Here is a 16,804-nt window from a genome sequence, read left to right as displayed (position 1 = left end):
AATATACAAAGAATTCAAAGAATAATTGAAGGCTTTAACTAAACCACTGAACTGCAAAATGGATGCTGTTAACACACCCTGTTGACTCGCAGCATATGTTACACTTGTTAAATTTCATGCTAAAAGTCGTTTCATAAGAGCTTTCAAATTTGATTTCAACATTTTGGATCTCCTTCAAAACATTTACCACCACTGAAACATTCTTTTCAATAATATAAAACCGTTCCGTTTTCTTAAGAATCACCTCATAATACACTCCTCAACATTGTTCTCAGTTCCTCTCCAGCAGGAGAACAAAGCCTGTTGAAAGGGCCGTCATGAGGAAATGTTTGGAATAGTTTCTGTGGGCCTAATAACAATGTCATATATTGTTGAGCGGATGGTACAAACTGCTTTACTCGCTACTGTACATTTCATTCACTCCAAGGCCTAAACCAAACCACAATAGATTTGTAATCTATGAGATTCAAACTGTAACTAATTTGTTCATAATGTTGTAGGATAAAAAAAATCAAGGCTAATTCAAGTCAGTCACCCTTGTACTGTAATATTGTTAGTAACCTGTTCAGACAACAAAATATGGGCATTCTTTGCAGCATATGCTCAGCAGATCTGTTTTAAATATTGCCAAGGGGGAATGGTGGAAGAACATGTCATTTAAGGTGAACAACGCCTTTTATTGTGCTGTTCAACTGGAAAACCAGATCTGAGCACGGCCGCTGGCAGTTTGAAGGGGATAATACTTCCATGATGTATCCTGTTCAACAACAAAATATTATAGTCAAGGAATTGGCTTTCTGCAGTTATTTATTGACACTTCTGGGGATAAAAATGTGTTAAAATAAACACTAAAATTGTATTCTTTTTCAATAGTAAAGTACTTTGTAAATGTCCAGCATTACAGGAATAACAGTAATTTAATTTACATCAGTACGCAGTATCATACAAATTATTATGATAAACTAAAAAAAGTAATTCATCATTTCAAGTTACAGTTATAATAATACCACTGTGACTATGACTACTGTAAACCTACACTATATGGTTTTTCAGTGAATGACTTATCAGGTGCTGCCAGTTAATCTCTTACTACAGAAAACAGAAGATTTCTTCCAGTGGAATACAGACAAGAATTTAACGCGCTGTAGTTAATGTGTGCACATAAAAGAACATCCTCCGTGAGCGCTCTGAGGAGACCCTCACTCTAAATGACTGAGAACCTTCACAGACGATGTGTTCAGAGGAAGCTTTGGGGTAATATGGTTGAGAAGATTTGCTAACAGTTGCTGTAGCTGTGGGGATGTGGTGGAAGGTAAAGCACCGCATTTGAGTGCTGATACAATCCTTAACAAGATGGAGGCATTGTACACAGCCAGTGAAAAACTACAAATTATTTTAATTCATTTCATCTTTGGTTGTATTGATGTGTTGAACACTTTGTAATTCACACCTGTTGGATTTTTTAAGGGCAATGAAAGCAGTTTATTTTCTGACGGTGCAGGTCCAAATCATTCCCTGCAAATGTCAGACCACCTCGAGCAGGACATCCCGAGCACATGGAGGGAGGAAGTAGAGAATCCTGTCTAAGTCACACACACACACACACACACTGCGATGCATTTGTTACTGAGGCAGCTTAGACACGAGGGACCGTCGTCAGGTTTTCTGCTCCAGTTTTCCCAAAGTCAGGAGTCACTCATGCTGTGTCACGAACACGCTTCAGACATCATGTGAGGTGTGGTCAGCATGAGAGGCCTCGGGCCTTTCTCTGTTTCAGCACAAACTCTGTAACATCTTAAAAATCAATACACATCCTGCAACCCAAAACCAAACCCCAAAACCTTTGTGAATGCAGAATTTGACTCAAAATGAAAATGTTCACAGTTGGAAGAAGTAAATGACATAAACAACAATGGCTACTGTCTTAAGTCCCTGTGGAATATCTCAATATTTTTATATACCACAGTACTTCCCTGTTTCTTACTTTTTCTAAAATTAACTTTATCAGCATACAGTTTCTGAACTGTCTGAGACAGAAACTGACATTCATTATGCGTTTCATACGCACATCTCAGTGTTTTCCCCACTTTCAACCGTCCGTTTGTTTCCACAGAGCACCAGCGCTCGCGCGTGTGTGTGCGCGTGTGTGTGTATGTGTTTTATCCTTTTTTCCGATCTCAGCGTCAGCCAGGTCAACAACTGATGTTTCAGATCAATATTGAAACCAAGAAGCGAGCGTCTGTCTGCTGCTGGTGGTGCTCTGTCGTCCGCTCACTCACCCTCGGGTGCCTCTGTGAACAGGGGGAACCCAGCACCGTTCCCAGAAACCCTCACTGTGTGGGTGTACAGAGCTATATAACTGTGTGTGTGTGTGTGTGTGTGTGTGTGTGTGTGTGTGTGTGTGTGTGTGTGTGTGTGTGTGTGCATGTGTCTATGGGCATTGACATCAAATGTGTGCGCAAGTGCATATGTGTGTGTGTCTATGTGCACATGTGTGTATGTGGTTAGTCCTTTCAATTACACAATCTACCATGCAGTCTGAATCACATCCGGTTTCGAGCTGAAAATAACAAAACCACAGGGTGACAGAAAAGCAGCACAGCAGGCAACCGCCCACAGTGAGAGAGGAATACACACACACACACACACACACACCTATATCCACACACACTCACACAGTGCAGCACTGGTCAGTTAGTATTTTCCACAAACAACAACTTTTTTTTAAATCTAAAAAAAACTTTCCTTTAGAGAGCTGATGTCTATTTGCTTGTTTTATCCTTGGATTACTTCAGTTTTAGAAATAACAAAATGTATTTCAAAAGATTGGCAAAGCATCCATGCAGTGGATGCAACTACACCATGTATCTGCAGAATTCAGTTATCTTAAATTGTACTGGATAGTTTATGAAAAATCTAATATCTGCCAGTCCGTCTACTCTGCTGCAAACACAGACCAAATCCATGCTAATTCAACACTGTTGCAGCTGTGGTCAGTGTCGAACATGAACATCGCACGCTTCGGCTCAAAAATGTTGGAATCAAAATCAATTTCACTAGCATGACGAGTCAAACGTTGATGTAAATTACACTGAAATGAAAATGACACAGTTAAATACTGTCACTGTGACGTATGTCGTGTTTTTGTCAGTACTACATGGGGCAGGATGTGGTCAACTGTGTGCTACATACTTGCCTCCCACCTTCAGAGATGTGCTCCTGCTACAACGCAACATCTAACACAAGAAGCGATCTTTCACAAAATGCAAAAGCGCAAAGCATGAAAAAGTGAAATCCTCACAGAGTAATGGTCAGAAGGCTGTATGAGGGAAAACGCTTTTTTTCACATTTTCGCCATAAAAAGCCTATTTTCAAATGACACCCAAGCCCACCCATGACACATATAGACACATTCATTCCTGATACGAGCTTGAGATCATCAGCTCATACAGGCAGCCATTAGTCATTTTTCCTTCAGATTGCCTCTATTTCATTCCACTGCCCATCAAACTAAAGCAGGTGGCTTCTCGCTTTCATTTACACTCTCTGTGAGTTGTTTCAATTCTCCTCAGTGGTGCGGTATCTCTGTGTGGAACATAATGAGGTAATGAAAACAGGAATCCGAACACAATTTAGGATCATCTAGAGGAAATTTAGTGTCAAATGAAACTTACATTTGAATATTGAAGTTCATTTATGATCTGTTCAAATGCACGCAGTCACAAGGAGAGATGCATCCACACTCACCCGCTCAGTAAGGAAAACTGTCGGCCTTTGTGAGTGTGAGTGTGTGCTGTGCGTTTCCTGTGAACATTTGTGTGTCTGATACTCTATCTGCCATGTGCGGACAGTGTGTCGTTGTTAAAAAACACAGCACATGCTCTTGTGTAAACATGAATGAGCCTGTTTTACGTAACAGAGAAGGGTATGACCCTTATTTCCACTAATTATGAAACACAGTGGTTTCAGTAAGCTCTTTTAACAGTTAAAGTACAAGCACGCAGTCATTGTCTGTTAAATGGAATTGGGGAGATAGAGGTTTTAGAGAGTAGAAATGAGGGAGTGAAAGAACAAGGGAAGAGGTTAGAAAGACAAAGCGAGTGAGGAGGAATAGGAGAAAGTCGGAAAAGGAGTAAGAGAGGTAGAAACAAAAAGAACGAGGGAGAAGAGGGGAGATAGGATGAGAGAAACAGAGCGAGAGGCTGAGGGAACTGTAATAATGTTTGGCCTTGGTCTGCCAGCGGGGTCCTTCCCCCTAAGAAGCCAGCAGGAATGCCAGGAATGCTGCATGAGAAGAAAAAGAAGGAAGGAGCGGAGGAGAGGAGAGGGGGAGAAACAGAGATGATGATGTGAAAGAAAGAAAAGCCAAGAAGGAGAAGGAGGAGGAGGAGGAGGAGGAGGAGGAGGAGGAGGAGGAGGAGGAGGGAGAAGAGCGGGGGAATCCAGAGTGAGATGAAGATAGAAAGAGGGAGACAGGAAGATGAAGGCAGACAGAAATATGAGTTGGGGGTGGGGGGTAGACACTGAGGAAAAGACTTATCTATTATCTTTAGTGGGCTGAGTAAACACCAGAACAAAGACGATGAAAATAATAAGGCTGGAAAATATCTGGGAGGGAAAACGTGGGCTCTGTTTGTGTGCTTTTATTTTGGTGCATGCAGATATTCATGCGTGCACACATCCATGTGTTTGTGCGTGTTTACATACTTGTACTTGTGTGTGTGTCAGTGTGTGTGTAAGGGAGAGAGTATCAGGGTGTGGTCAGCTGCAGAACTCAACGACACACAGGAGTTTTCTAAAGGCAGCCGGCTTTCCTTTCAAACTTTCTCTTTGCCAGCGATCTCAGTGGCACAAATTTCACACCTGCAGCATTGGGCAGAGGAGACTGTCTCTTTCAGCAGAAGCTGCTTCAGTCTTGTGGCGGTCAGTTGACAATCATGAGACGCAGTCAGACAGAGACTTTGCACATCAGCATGTACACGCTCAAATCGTGTGTCACCCTCTCCCTTTCCATGCAGGAATATGGAGGCTTCAGGGTTATTTAAGGCAGTGAATATGCAGAATTGTAGAAAATTACACATTTGGCCTCCAGAGACTGAAGACTTATTTACAGAACTGGCCTACAACACCAAATCACAGTAACTACCAATTGAGTTAGGACCAGAAGCTGACTTCTTGGCACACCTTTTACTATTTAAAACATTATTATGCCACAGGACTGTATTTCCAGCTTAAATGAGTAGCAGTAATTGACATCTCTGCTTTTACTATAACTTTATTGGAATTCATACAACTTGATGCGTTCAATTACATAGTAAATTCATGAAACTGTAGATTAGTTCATTATGTCTATTTCAATTTAATCATTACTAGCAGTTGTACTGACAGACACACTGACCACAGATGATTAATGTTACCTTCACTCAATGTCGTCTGAAGAACAGGAAAACCTCCACTTATTCCAGTAGGGTTAACCCCGTTGCTAGCCTTGTAGTCGCATCATTTAAGCAGCCCAAACCGGTTACTTATGCTGTGCTGCTACATTTGCAACAGTTCGTTAACAAGTGAAACCAGATACAAACTGTGTAAAGCACCTTTTAAATTAGATGAATTGATTGTATTGCTGTTCATGTTGGATTTAATTGTAATGTAACGGTGTGTGACACAGTTACCTCCCACCAGCAGAGACCAGCAGCTCCTGCTACAATACAACATTTGACAGAATAAGTGATCCCCCACAAACGCAACGCTGTTTGTGAAATTCAACCGAAATCCTGACAGCGACAGTCAGAAGAATAGATGAAGCTTCACAGAAGGCAAAGGCAGGAGGAGGGGAAATTGTGGGTTTTTTAGAAAAATTGAAAAACTGCAAAAACTGGCATGAACATTTGGTTAAATTTATAAGTAAAGAAATACATTTTTAAATAGTTACAGGTTGAGAACTTTAGCTTCTTAGTTCAGTAAAGAAGATTGTGTAGAAAGAGCAGACAGCGTCTCTGTTTGCTCTGGTGAGCTCAGATGAAATTCATGAGCTTAATGAGGAACAAAAGCATCTATATTTTAGCATTAGTCTGACAGTAAACATGTCCCGGAAATATTTGTTTCAAGAATATTTTTTTCCAGTAGCAATGTTGATATTTGTGTGGGTTTTTCTTTAAAAATGTTGATATGTTTCAGTATCTTTAAATTAGGTTTTGACTACTACCACTGAATCAATAAATAAGCCAAATATATCCAGAAGTCTCCCACAATTACATTATATTATATATATTGAGCAGACATGAATGGAAACAAGGTACAATCACACATTCCCTTACAGGCTGTAAACTCTTTAAAGACACACAAGCATGTACCAAATGTTTCCATGGTACGAATGTGTGTGTGTGAAAAGAGACGGCACATCGAAAGCCTTGGTGACATGTGCTGTCCTCAGGAACACAATGGATTGCTGACAGACATTTTCCACAACAGAGCAACGGTGAACCGATGCTGAGGGGTGAAATAAAGAAGACGGGTGACTTTTTTCCAGGGCCCCGATCAATAACTGAAGATATTAAGATGAATCTGAATTCCCTTAAGGGACAAACCCAAGCAAGTGATGCCACAAAATAAACGGTCTGACCGACAGAGATCTCTGGGAGGTGTGATGCAAAGATGGAGATCCAGAAAAAAGTGAAGCTGTTTGTTTGGACATTTGATCTGGTTAAACTGAAAGTGAACTGAGGTCAGCAACAGCGCGGGGTGTATGATGAAGGCCTGAGGATCCTTTACACCCATAAGGATGTTTGGAGTTAGGGCAAGTTGTTCAAAACACAGCAAGAAACCATAGCAACCACAGGAAAATCCCAGGGATATCACAGCACACACACACACGCACACACACACATTTATCCACATATGAACCCTCAAAACACAGAGCCAAATCAAATCAAGACTCACCCTTTTGACACCCACCTTTCTGAACAACAACAAGCCTGAGAAGCGTGAGTGTGTGTGTAGGAAAACACCCAGACAGGCCAAAAATAGCTTTACACTCTCGTTCCCCATCTCTCGCTTTCAATCCCTCGCTCTTTCTCTCTCTTTCTCTCTCTCACTTGTGTCACTATAAGCCATCGGTAGGAAAAAAAAGAAGTTAACGTTCCCGTACGGAAAATATCACCCACTTAAGAGCGCACTCGAATGTGAGAATATCGGACTGAGTGTGTGATTAAGTGTATGGAGAGAGTAATGACTATTTAGGCATAACTGTTGCACAAGGGGAAACAGAACGCTTCTCGCATGGGGGAAACATTAGTAGGCTGAAATTCGCCTGTTTGTCTGATGCATCGAGTGGATGAGGGAGGTCGGGCAGTCCTTTACAATATCGTGGAAAATGATAAAATGCTGTTGAGTTAACGTTAAAGGTAGCTCAGCAGGAAATAAATAACAGCTGGTGCGCTTCGGCCGCACAGATCTTCATCGCTCTCCTGCATCTTGTTCACATTTTTAGGGTGCTGTCACACCCACAGATATTTTGCTTTGGTCCAAACCATGGTGGCAACTTTGTCAGTTTGTTTAGCTTCAGGATAGCCAATTACAAGTGAAGCAGGGCTTGTAAACAAAAGGCACATGGACTCACAAGTAGCATGTTTACTGGACACTTATAGCAACCCGTCATCCTGCAAGGTTAGAGATTTTTAAACAAATGTAATTGCAGTCTTTGTTAAATAAGCAAAGCATGTTGGTGCAGATTTCATCAACCTGAGCTGTATGAAGCCTACTGAGTGTGTGCTTAAAGGATGATTCTACGGTGGCCGACAAGGGCAAGCGCGCCGCAAACGGCAAAACGCTGCAAACACAGGAATGATGCAAAGCCAAAAACACACAAACACATAAAACAAATGCAACAGAAAAACGCTGCAAGAGAAAAATGCTGCAATCACAGAAAGGAAGCAGAAGCAAAAGCTAAAAAACACACAAAACAAATGCGAAAGAAAAATGCTGCAAATATCAAAACACACACAACCCCAAAACAACCGCAAGAGACAAACTAAAGGCAATATATAAATATTTACATATATAAACAAAATACTGACTAATGAACACATTATACTTCTAATGCCTAATCATATATTGTCTCTTCAAATTATCAAAATAGTTGACTTTACTGCCACTATCTGCTTCTCTATCATATATTTGTGTGTGTGTGTGTGTGTGTGTGTGTGTGTGTGTGTGTGTGTGTGTGTGTGTGTGTGTGTAATGTGTGTGTTTACAGTGAATATTCTATTACTGTTAATCCCATATGAATATTAAAATACGCCGAATCATTTGTCCTGTATCAGAGCTACATGTATGACGTTTGCAGAAAAAAAAAATGCATGAAAATCAGTTTAGTATTCAGAGAGTTACGATGGATTAAATGCGCTGACACAAACAGCACTGAGTGGAGCGGGTGACCGGTCCAAGGCGGTGGCCCCACAGCTCGTCAGCGCTGATAGGCAGTAGCGGTCGATGCAGCGTCTACTCTTTATATCTCTATGGTCTGGTCCTACAGGACCGGTCCGTCCCTCAGGTCGAGTCCTCGTGGTGGCCTGGCGCACTTCCGTTTTGTGGAGTGAATTTGCAGCGTTCGTCTCTTGCAGTTGTTTTGGGGTTGTGTGTGTTTTGATATTTGCAGCATTTTTCTTTCGCATTTGTTTTATATATTTGTAAGTTTTTGCTTCTGCTTCGTTTCTGTGATTGCAGCATTTTTCTCTCGCAGCGTTTTTCTGTTGCATTTGTTTTATGTGTTTGTGTGTTTTTGGCTTTGCATCATTCCTGCGTTTGCAGCGTTTTGCTGTTTGCGGCGCGCTTGCCCTTGTCAGCCACCGTATGATTCTGATCTATTATAAACTGGCCCTTATTTTCAATCATATTTTTTGCTCACAATAACTCACTCAAGTAAGAGCTGAGATGTGGGAATGTATCGGCAGGCCCACAGCAAGTCTGATGGGGCGAGACGCGCGCATTCAGGCGAACAGACAGCTTGTAAACAAGCCACAAGGTTCATTAGATTACCTAAAACACTTTTTGGAGGTGCAACACAACTATGGCAAGTATGGTAGGTCAAAGTTCTACATAATGTAATAAATTCACTATTAATTATTTTCTCAACTGGATAAGTTTGACTAAGCTGGAGGTTTGTTTCCAACCTGTGCGATCATCTGGCTGCTCTTGTTTCTTTTCCTGTCTGACTTCTTTTTAGCAACGTAGCTAATGTTGGTGAGTAGAAATGACTATATTATTGCTGTACAATGGGAACAAAATCCAAGAGAGGCTAAGCAGAAATTAGAGAGAAAATATAGAGAAGTTGCAGGAGCTCTGTGACTACTGACTCAGTTTTGCTTCATCCGTTTGTTTCATGTGATAATTTGGACATTTAGTGAAGGAGATTATGTTGTTTGTTTACGTTTGTGCTGGGACTTGGTGTCTGAGGTCTGCGCTGGGTCTCAGAAAGGCTCACACCAGAACTCTGCACAGCATGGTGTTCACATCAACACGTGACAAAGACGGTGGCTGTCAGACGTCTGAAGCTTTGAAACAACAAACCCCAAATCTCGTGCTTTGGCTTGTTTCCTGCGATTAGACAAGATCGTTCTCTGTCCTGCTCAGACCACAGCACAGGTTTCTCATAAGAGCCTCATGATTTCTGCTGTCGTAATGTAAACGTTTGGTGACACTTGAGATTGAATGTTATTGTTCTCACAGGGTCAAATGAAGGGGAAAACTAAAGGAAATTCTTGTGGTCTTACAGTAGATCCCCCGTCAGAGGACTCCCTCTTTACGCCTCTTAACACATACTGAGGTGAGACTCTGTCCATCTCTGTGTAGCTCCTCCACAACTAGGCTCTGCCATAGTGCGTTAAATAGCACTTTACTCAAAGACACCAAGACAGCAGGGCAGGTCAGGAAAGAGAGGGGCTTACATGGCAAGTTCTGAAACCTTTAGGCAACCTTCAAACCCAAACCTGAACCACACACAACACCACTTTAGGATAATCTAATTGTAGCATTTAATCTCACATTAGGGATTCAATTTTCAATACCACAACTGGATGGCAGTATTTTTCCAGAGTCCAGCATTCTGATATTAGCGCTGAGCCTGAGTGGATTTGAAATAGAAGGGGGGATGTTTCATCACATTCACACTCTGTCTGTCTGGCTATGATAAGATACAGTAAGGCGAGCTTTATTGTCCCTGCAGGGAAATTTGTCTTGGCCGTTGTAGCCCGTGCAGTGAGTGGAGGAAAACACCAACAAACATCAGCTCAGGTCGGAAACATCACACACTTAACATCACACACCATGAAGCACTTCATACACTCAGGTCAAGACACATCAGGCGTGCTTTTCTTCAATCTGTCTCTGTCACGGATGATTGATGTAGGCGAAGCTTCTGTGTCGGGAACTCGTGTTTACTCTGGTGTTTGCAGAGAAAGGTTACACCTCTGCTCTCCGCTGTGCCCTCTGTGGGAATTTAAGATGCAGAGCGAGAGAGGGACAGAGAGACAGATGGGCTTTCCTCGCAGGATATCCTGTTCTAAGTAGAGCTGCTGGGCCCACTCTGACCTCCTCACCCCTCTTGACCCCTGACCTGCTCATAGTTTAGACTCTCCAACGTTTCCTAATCGCCCAAATCTCTTCGTATTCTCTCGTTTTGCTTTCTCTCCTTCCTCACTCCTCTGTCACACTCACAGGTGTCACGTTAATTTCCTTCCTTTTCCTCTTGGTTCCTTTGTCAGCTCCTTCTCAGTCTACTGCCAGCCTTCTCCCTCCTCACATCCTTTCTCCTTCTTTTAAAGCACTCGCTCCATCAGCAGTAGCCTGTAAAGTCACAGCAATGATGCTTTACTAAATCAATGACTCATTTGGGACATTCAGCCATCACTACAAAACCACAGGTAATACGTGTGGCAGTAACCGTTACTTAATGTGCACACCCTACACGCTGAGTACTCAATTTAAGTCCAGCTCCTCTGAAAAAGGACAAAATCTTTACTTATCTTAACTTTTCAACTTAACAATCCATTAATTGTTTAAGCAGATTTTATCAAGTAAAAAGTTTAAATGTTTGATGGGTCCACCCCAACGTGCTTTTCCATGTCTTAACAATATACATCAAATTTATATGGATTTTACACTTTTGGCTGGACAAAACAAAACATCTGATGAAATCATCTTGGGCTTTGAGAAGTTGTGACTGGCATTTTTCACTGTTTTCTCGTGTTTTATAAACTAAACTTTCAGTTTAAAAAATGATGAACAGATTAATGGATTATGAGAATAGTTGCAGCTGTACATCCGTTTCAGTTTGACTGGACTACTTCACTATAGTAGCATGTTAAAATAATGGTATTTGGTTTGAATTAAAAAAGACAAAGTGAACATATCTGTACTGGAAACAACACATTTATCTCATTACATAAGTTTTTTTGTTTTTTTTTAAAGCATATTGTTATTGATATCTTGGGTGACATGTATTAAAAACTAGACTGTGTGTGTGTACTGCAAGACCAGCCTGTTCTGAATGACTTGGTGGCCTTTTATTGCAATGTGTTAATAGTTAGGTTAGAATCTGGAAAGTGTGGATCATCAAATCACACTCTGATATAGATAAACTGTACAAGCTATATTCTCTGGACTTGAGACTTATATGAATGTATTATCACCTGTTTGTTTTGATCTATTTTCTCATCTCTCACTCCTCTTCCACCATAGAGAGGCATGAAAAAGACTGGAAAAGAAGTGTGTTTAGCAAAATGTAGATCCTCTGTCTTGCTGTGCTCGCAGCCATGTTCCCTCTTGTTCTCTTTGACTCTCAAAGTTCCCGCTTTTTCTAAATCCCTCTGGTTTAAACAATAATCCATCCACCATAATTCTGCTTGTTTTTCAGAACATGGTGCAGTTCATGTGCGTCATGCACTGAAAATGAATACCCTCTTAATACTATCTTGGAACAAGCGAAAAAAATCTGTCAGTGAGCCTGAAATTGTCTGTTGGCAACATTCACCTGCATAAAGTGCAATTTTCTCTGTGCTTCTGGTGTGTTCTGCCATATTTTGCCTTGTTTCTCAACTGACCATATCTTTAACAGCAAATTTTTCAAAGACGTGATGATATCACTGCTTTGGCAGTACAGACCCAAAAACCACACACAAGGAAAGCACTGCCACAATTACAAAAATCTTAATTTGACTACAAACAGGAGTAAGGCTCTCGCTTAGACAAAAATCTTGCCCTCAGACACCCTCTTCTTTATCTCCCCCACTTTCTCTTTATGTCAGCGTCCCTCCCTCTCTGTCTCACACCCAGACCTCCCACCCTGCAGAATAACTGGAATCCATTAACTGATGAATGGCTGTTTGTGTTGTTTTAAGCTCAACAGCGCCACCTCCGGCCTGTGTGGCCAAAGAGGGAGATAACAAAACATTTGCTGTGATTAGAGGAATAATTAGCCAATCATCCTCTGACCTGCAAGCCAACCCTGAGGTCAGAGAGACACAGAGTGGGCTGCTTCCCAGGTGGTTTCCCATGAAAACCATCAGGCAGCAAAGATATAATGGAGTCATTGTCTGTAGACAGGTGACACACATACACATACACATGCACAAACACAGAGAGAGAGCACATGCATTTCTTTGCCTGTACTTCTCTGCATGTATGCATGTCTGGGAGCATGTGTAACTTGAAATTGAGTGTGTGTGCATGTGTGTAAAGCAATGAGGATCCAAGTGGACCAAGAGCAGAGTCGGCTCAGAGAGCCTGCCTTGGAAATCAACACTTCCTGCTTCCTGTGGCAAGAGGAAGTGCTACCGTCGCTGTCCCCTTATCGCTGGATACACAGGCAGCATGGAGGGAGGAAGACAGGGGGAGAGAAGGAGATGGAGGGTGGTCAAGCAGGCTAGACAAAGGGAGAGGTCTAGAGAGGCAGGTATAGCTGTGTCCAACAGTTTTTTTTTTTTTTTTTTTTAATTTAACCGTTATTTATTCAAAACATCACTGGGGGAAACCTCTGTTCTGCAGAAACGTCCTGATCATATTTGCACCGTTACACACACTGCCCCGTACAACCACAATCTCACCTGCTGGTGACAATGAGGGACAGTCAACTCTGGTTTTTCACTCTTCCCACCCAAATATATTGCTGTGGTTCATGGGATTGTTTGTTCCGTTCACAAACTCACCTCTAAACTTTACGGCACTCCTGCCCCTAATGCTAAGAAAGCAGTAAAAAATGATAGAGAGAGGTTAATATTAGCCACTGGACCGCAAGGAAACATTAGACATGTGTATGTAGGAGTCTCTCTTCTTACAACATATTCAGTCCATGTACACCACAGAGAACTTCACGCCCTATGTGTCACATCATCAACTTATCAGTAGGAGTGTTTAAATGACAGAATTATCAGGATTCATTTGCATTATGTTGCAGGTCATGTAGAAATAACTAAATTGTGGACACAAAAGAAGATGAAAATGAAAATATGCAGCATGTGTCTGTCCAAAGAAAACATGCTACATGCTGGATGCATTTTGCACATTCAAACCAAAAATATATGCCCACTTACTGTGGAGAAGCAACAGAGAGACAATGAAAAAGAGAGAGGAGGAGAGGGGGGAAAGAGATGTTTGGGATCAGGGTGGGGAAGCTTTCAGCACTTGGGATTGTCCCAGATGGACACAAGCCGCTCCCTCCCTTTATAAACACCCTCTGGCTTCTACCTCTCCATCAATCTCTTCTTCTTTTCTTTAATGCTTGCTGTACGCAACTCAGCCCCCATTTTGCAGGTACACTCAGCAGAAAATATGAACAAAATGCCTCTTTCTCTCGGTTCCTCTCTTCTCCTGACATTGTCATCTGTCCCCGAGCACCAGCACCCCCCATTACTGCCATTTCCAAAGTCAACACACCACTAAATGCCGGACTGACTCACTTCCACTGTGGGTGGTTCTGTTTCCAATTTTCTCACCACCTCAGCCACCCCACCACCTCTGAAGAAAAGAGAAAACTTTTGTCCAGAAAACAACAACAAAAAAAAGTTGCCAACCAGACATGCAAAAGACACATTTTTTCCAAGTTGCTTAGTGTTAAAGGGACAAAAGCGTGCATGTGGATGCTGAGAGGAGACATGGGGCAAAACCAAGCATGCTCCTCTCACTTCTTTTGTGGCTCTGAAATGGTTATAGTTGTTTTCCTTCCTTTCTTTCTCTTCAGGAGAGCGTGGGAGCGCCCTCAGAGTGCTGCATAGAAACCACGGGGCTCATAACAACAGGAGGAAGCCGGTAACTTGAGTAACTTGGGCCGGGTGGAGAGGGGGGATAAGAGGAAGAAGTGGAACGGGGAGCGGAGGAAAGGAGAAAGACAGCGAGGGACAGGGAAGAGTTTCACATTCTACATGTCTCCATATCTTGGAAACGTGAAATCTGAGCCCACAAAGATAAAGAAAACCCCACAAATTCAAATGACCTGTTGCATTTCAGACAAGCATTTCCCACACACACGTACAAAGTGGCATTTTCACACACGGTTACCCCTCTGCAACCCCAAACACACTCAGCATGAAATTAGACAACTTTGCCAATCAGAGCTCTGCCTTACCCGTCTGCAGTGTGAACATTCAGCATGAGGAAGTGTTAGAAAGTCCCGTCAGTCATGTTCATGTACAGTTCAGTCCAGAGAGATCGAGAGTGGTGAGGACCACCAAACTACAAACACGCACACACACGCACACACACACACATAGGCACAGTATCAGTTCCCTCTGTCCAAGTGTTGAGAAAGTGAGGGGCCGCAACAAAAGGCAATAGAGGGAGGGAGGGAGAGAGAGAGAGAGAGAGAGAGAGAGAGAGAGAGAGAGAGAGAGAGAGAGAGAGAGAGAGAGATTAACCCCTCTGAACTGACTGGTGGACTCCCTCCCTCCCTCTCACACAGACACACATACACACACACACACACACACACACACACACACACACACACACACAGTTGGTTTGCCGTATCACTGACTTCTTGTGTTTTCTCTCAAGTGCCAAGAGGAGGAAGGGAGAGCAGAGGGAGACCGGAGTGTGTGTGTGTGTGTGTGTGTGTGTGTGTGTGTGTGTGTGTGTGTGTGTGTGTGTGTGTTGTTCATGGTCAGAGATGTGTGTACTGTAGTCTCTGTGTGTGTATGTGTGTGTGTGTGTATATTTTAAGGTAGGAGGGACCAGCTGGCTCAAGTCCAGAGTCAGCCAGCCTGGTAGAAAGAGACAATAGCAGGAAACACTATATCAGGAGGAGGCAAAATACCAGCACAAAAATAATTAACAGACAGTGAAAAACAATGACATCCACGGTGGAAAACACAGCCTGCAGTCTGCGCCAAACAATGATAGTGGAAACAACGAGCAGAAAAGGCTTTTTTTGTTGTTGTTGTTGTTACCACAGGATATAAAAACCCCAAATGCAGAGAGATCTGAGGGTTAGTGGCGATGAATGTCAGAAATGTTGGCGTTATTTTTGTACGTGCGAAAGCTTTGAGCTTTTTTGGCATTCATCACCATCGCAAAGTTTTTAGAAATCACTCTCATGCTCACTTGTGCGCGATCACAAGCATGCAGACGCACATTCCCCATGAAATCAGTCAGCCATGACTCCCACACAAAATCTCTCCACCACCCACCCACCCACTCACACACACACACACACACACACACACACACACACACACACACACACACACACACACACACATGCACATACATTCCCCTGGCTGTAATCATATCTAGTGATAAGGGCAGCTTCCCCCAGCGGTCGCTGGCTCTCTGACTCTGACCGCAGTGACTTACAATGGCCCTGTATTCTGAGCCTGCTCTGATTACACACACAAGGAGCTGCATTACACCCTGCTAATTCAATTTCCTCCCCTCCGGGTCAACCTTTGTGTGTGTGTGTATGTGTGTGTGAGAATGGGAGAGTGTATAAGGAGGAACTGATTAAGCAGTTGTTGAAGGGAACAAGCTGCTTGCACAAAAGCGGACTGTAAAAATCGGTGGGGGGTTGATCGAGCTGTTGATCAATACCATAGCTGTTAGTCCAGGTCTTGAGATTTCTGGCTACTCTGCGCTGGAATCAAAACTTCATCTACTGGAGCGCCAGAACATTGAAACTCAGCTGCTGAGTGGTGCTATGAGCAATTAGCGTTGCATCCTTGTTCTCAATACAAGAGCATCAAAGCATTTGCTACTTAGCACTGACGACAAAGTGCAGCTAAGGTGGATGGGAATCTCATTAGTGCAGGTATTTGGCCATAAACCAGAGTAGTGGACAAATAAAGAATTGTTGTCAGGGGATCACTTAGGCTGTTACAATTCATCCTGGGGGGATCTGAGTGTCTGTAAACAAACATGGCAGGCCATGCAGTAGCTGTGAGACATTTCAGTCTGGTTATGGTTAGGGAATGATCACAAACATGCTTAAATAACATGTGAAGTAAACAAGCAAACAAACAGCAGTCCTCTGCATCAAAGTCAGCTCCCCACGCACCCTGACCTCCTCCCTAAGAGCTTTTGCAGCTCTGCATCATCAAGCGTCTTTTGCCAAGTGTCATACAGCCACATTAGGTCCTTGTCAGTTTAATTTAAACACTATTTTGAGGCATTTGAACACACAGCTGATGCTGCTGCTTTTCTTGAGAGAACAGTTTCACAAAGATTGTGAGATATGAAAAATGAACGGAAAGGCTCCTCAGTCTAAGGCTGTTTCAACCCGCCAGCAAAAGGCTGACATAAAGACAAAATAACATGGACG

General features: G+C 42.6%; 1 protein-coding gene across 1 annotated transcript in view; it reads right to left on the bottom strand.

Moving 5' to 3' along the window:
* hdac7a (histone deacetylase 7a) overlaps window positions 1-15,022 on the bottom strand; it is a 60,672-nt gene extending 45,650 nt beyond the window's left edge. The window contains exon 1 of the mRNA XM_070969077.1: window positions 14,618-15,022. Within this exon, the coding sequence (XP_070825178.1) occupies window positions 14,618-14,636 (19 nt within the window). The 5' untranslated portion in view covers window positions 14,637-15,022. The remainder of the gene's footprint in view (window positions 1-14,617) is intronic.
* Between the last annotated feature and the right edge of the window lie 1,782 nt (window positions 15,023-16,804).

The sequence above is a fragment of the Chaetodon trifascialis genome, chromosome 8 (genome assembly GCF_039877785.1).
Source record: "Chaetodon trifascialis isolate fChaTrf1 chromosome 8, fChaTrf1.hap1, whole genome shotgun sequence".
Lineage (NCBI taxonomy): Eukaryota > Metazoa > Chordata > Actinopteri > Chaetodontiformes > Chaetodontidae > Chaetodon > Chaetodon trifascialis.
Note: the sequence above shows the minus strand (reverse complement) of the source record. Positions and strands in the feature narration are given on the sequence as shown.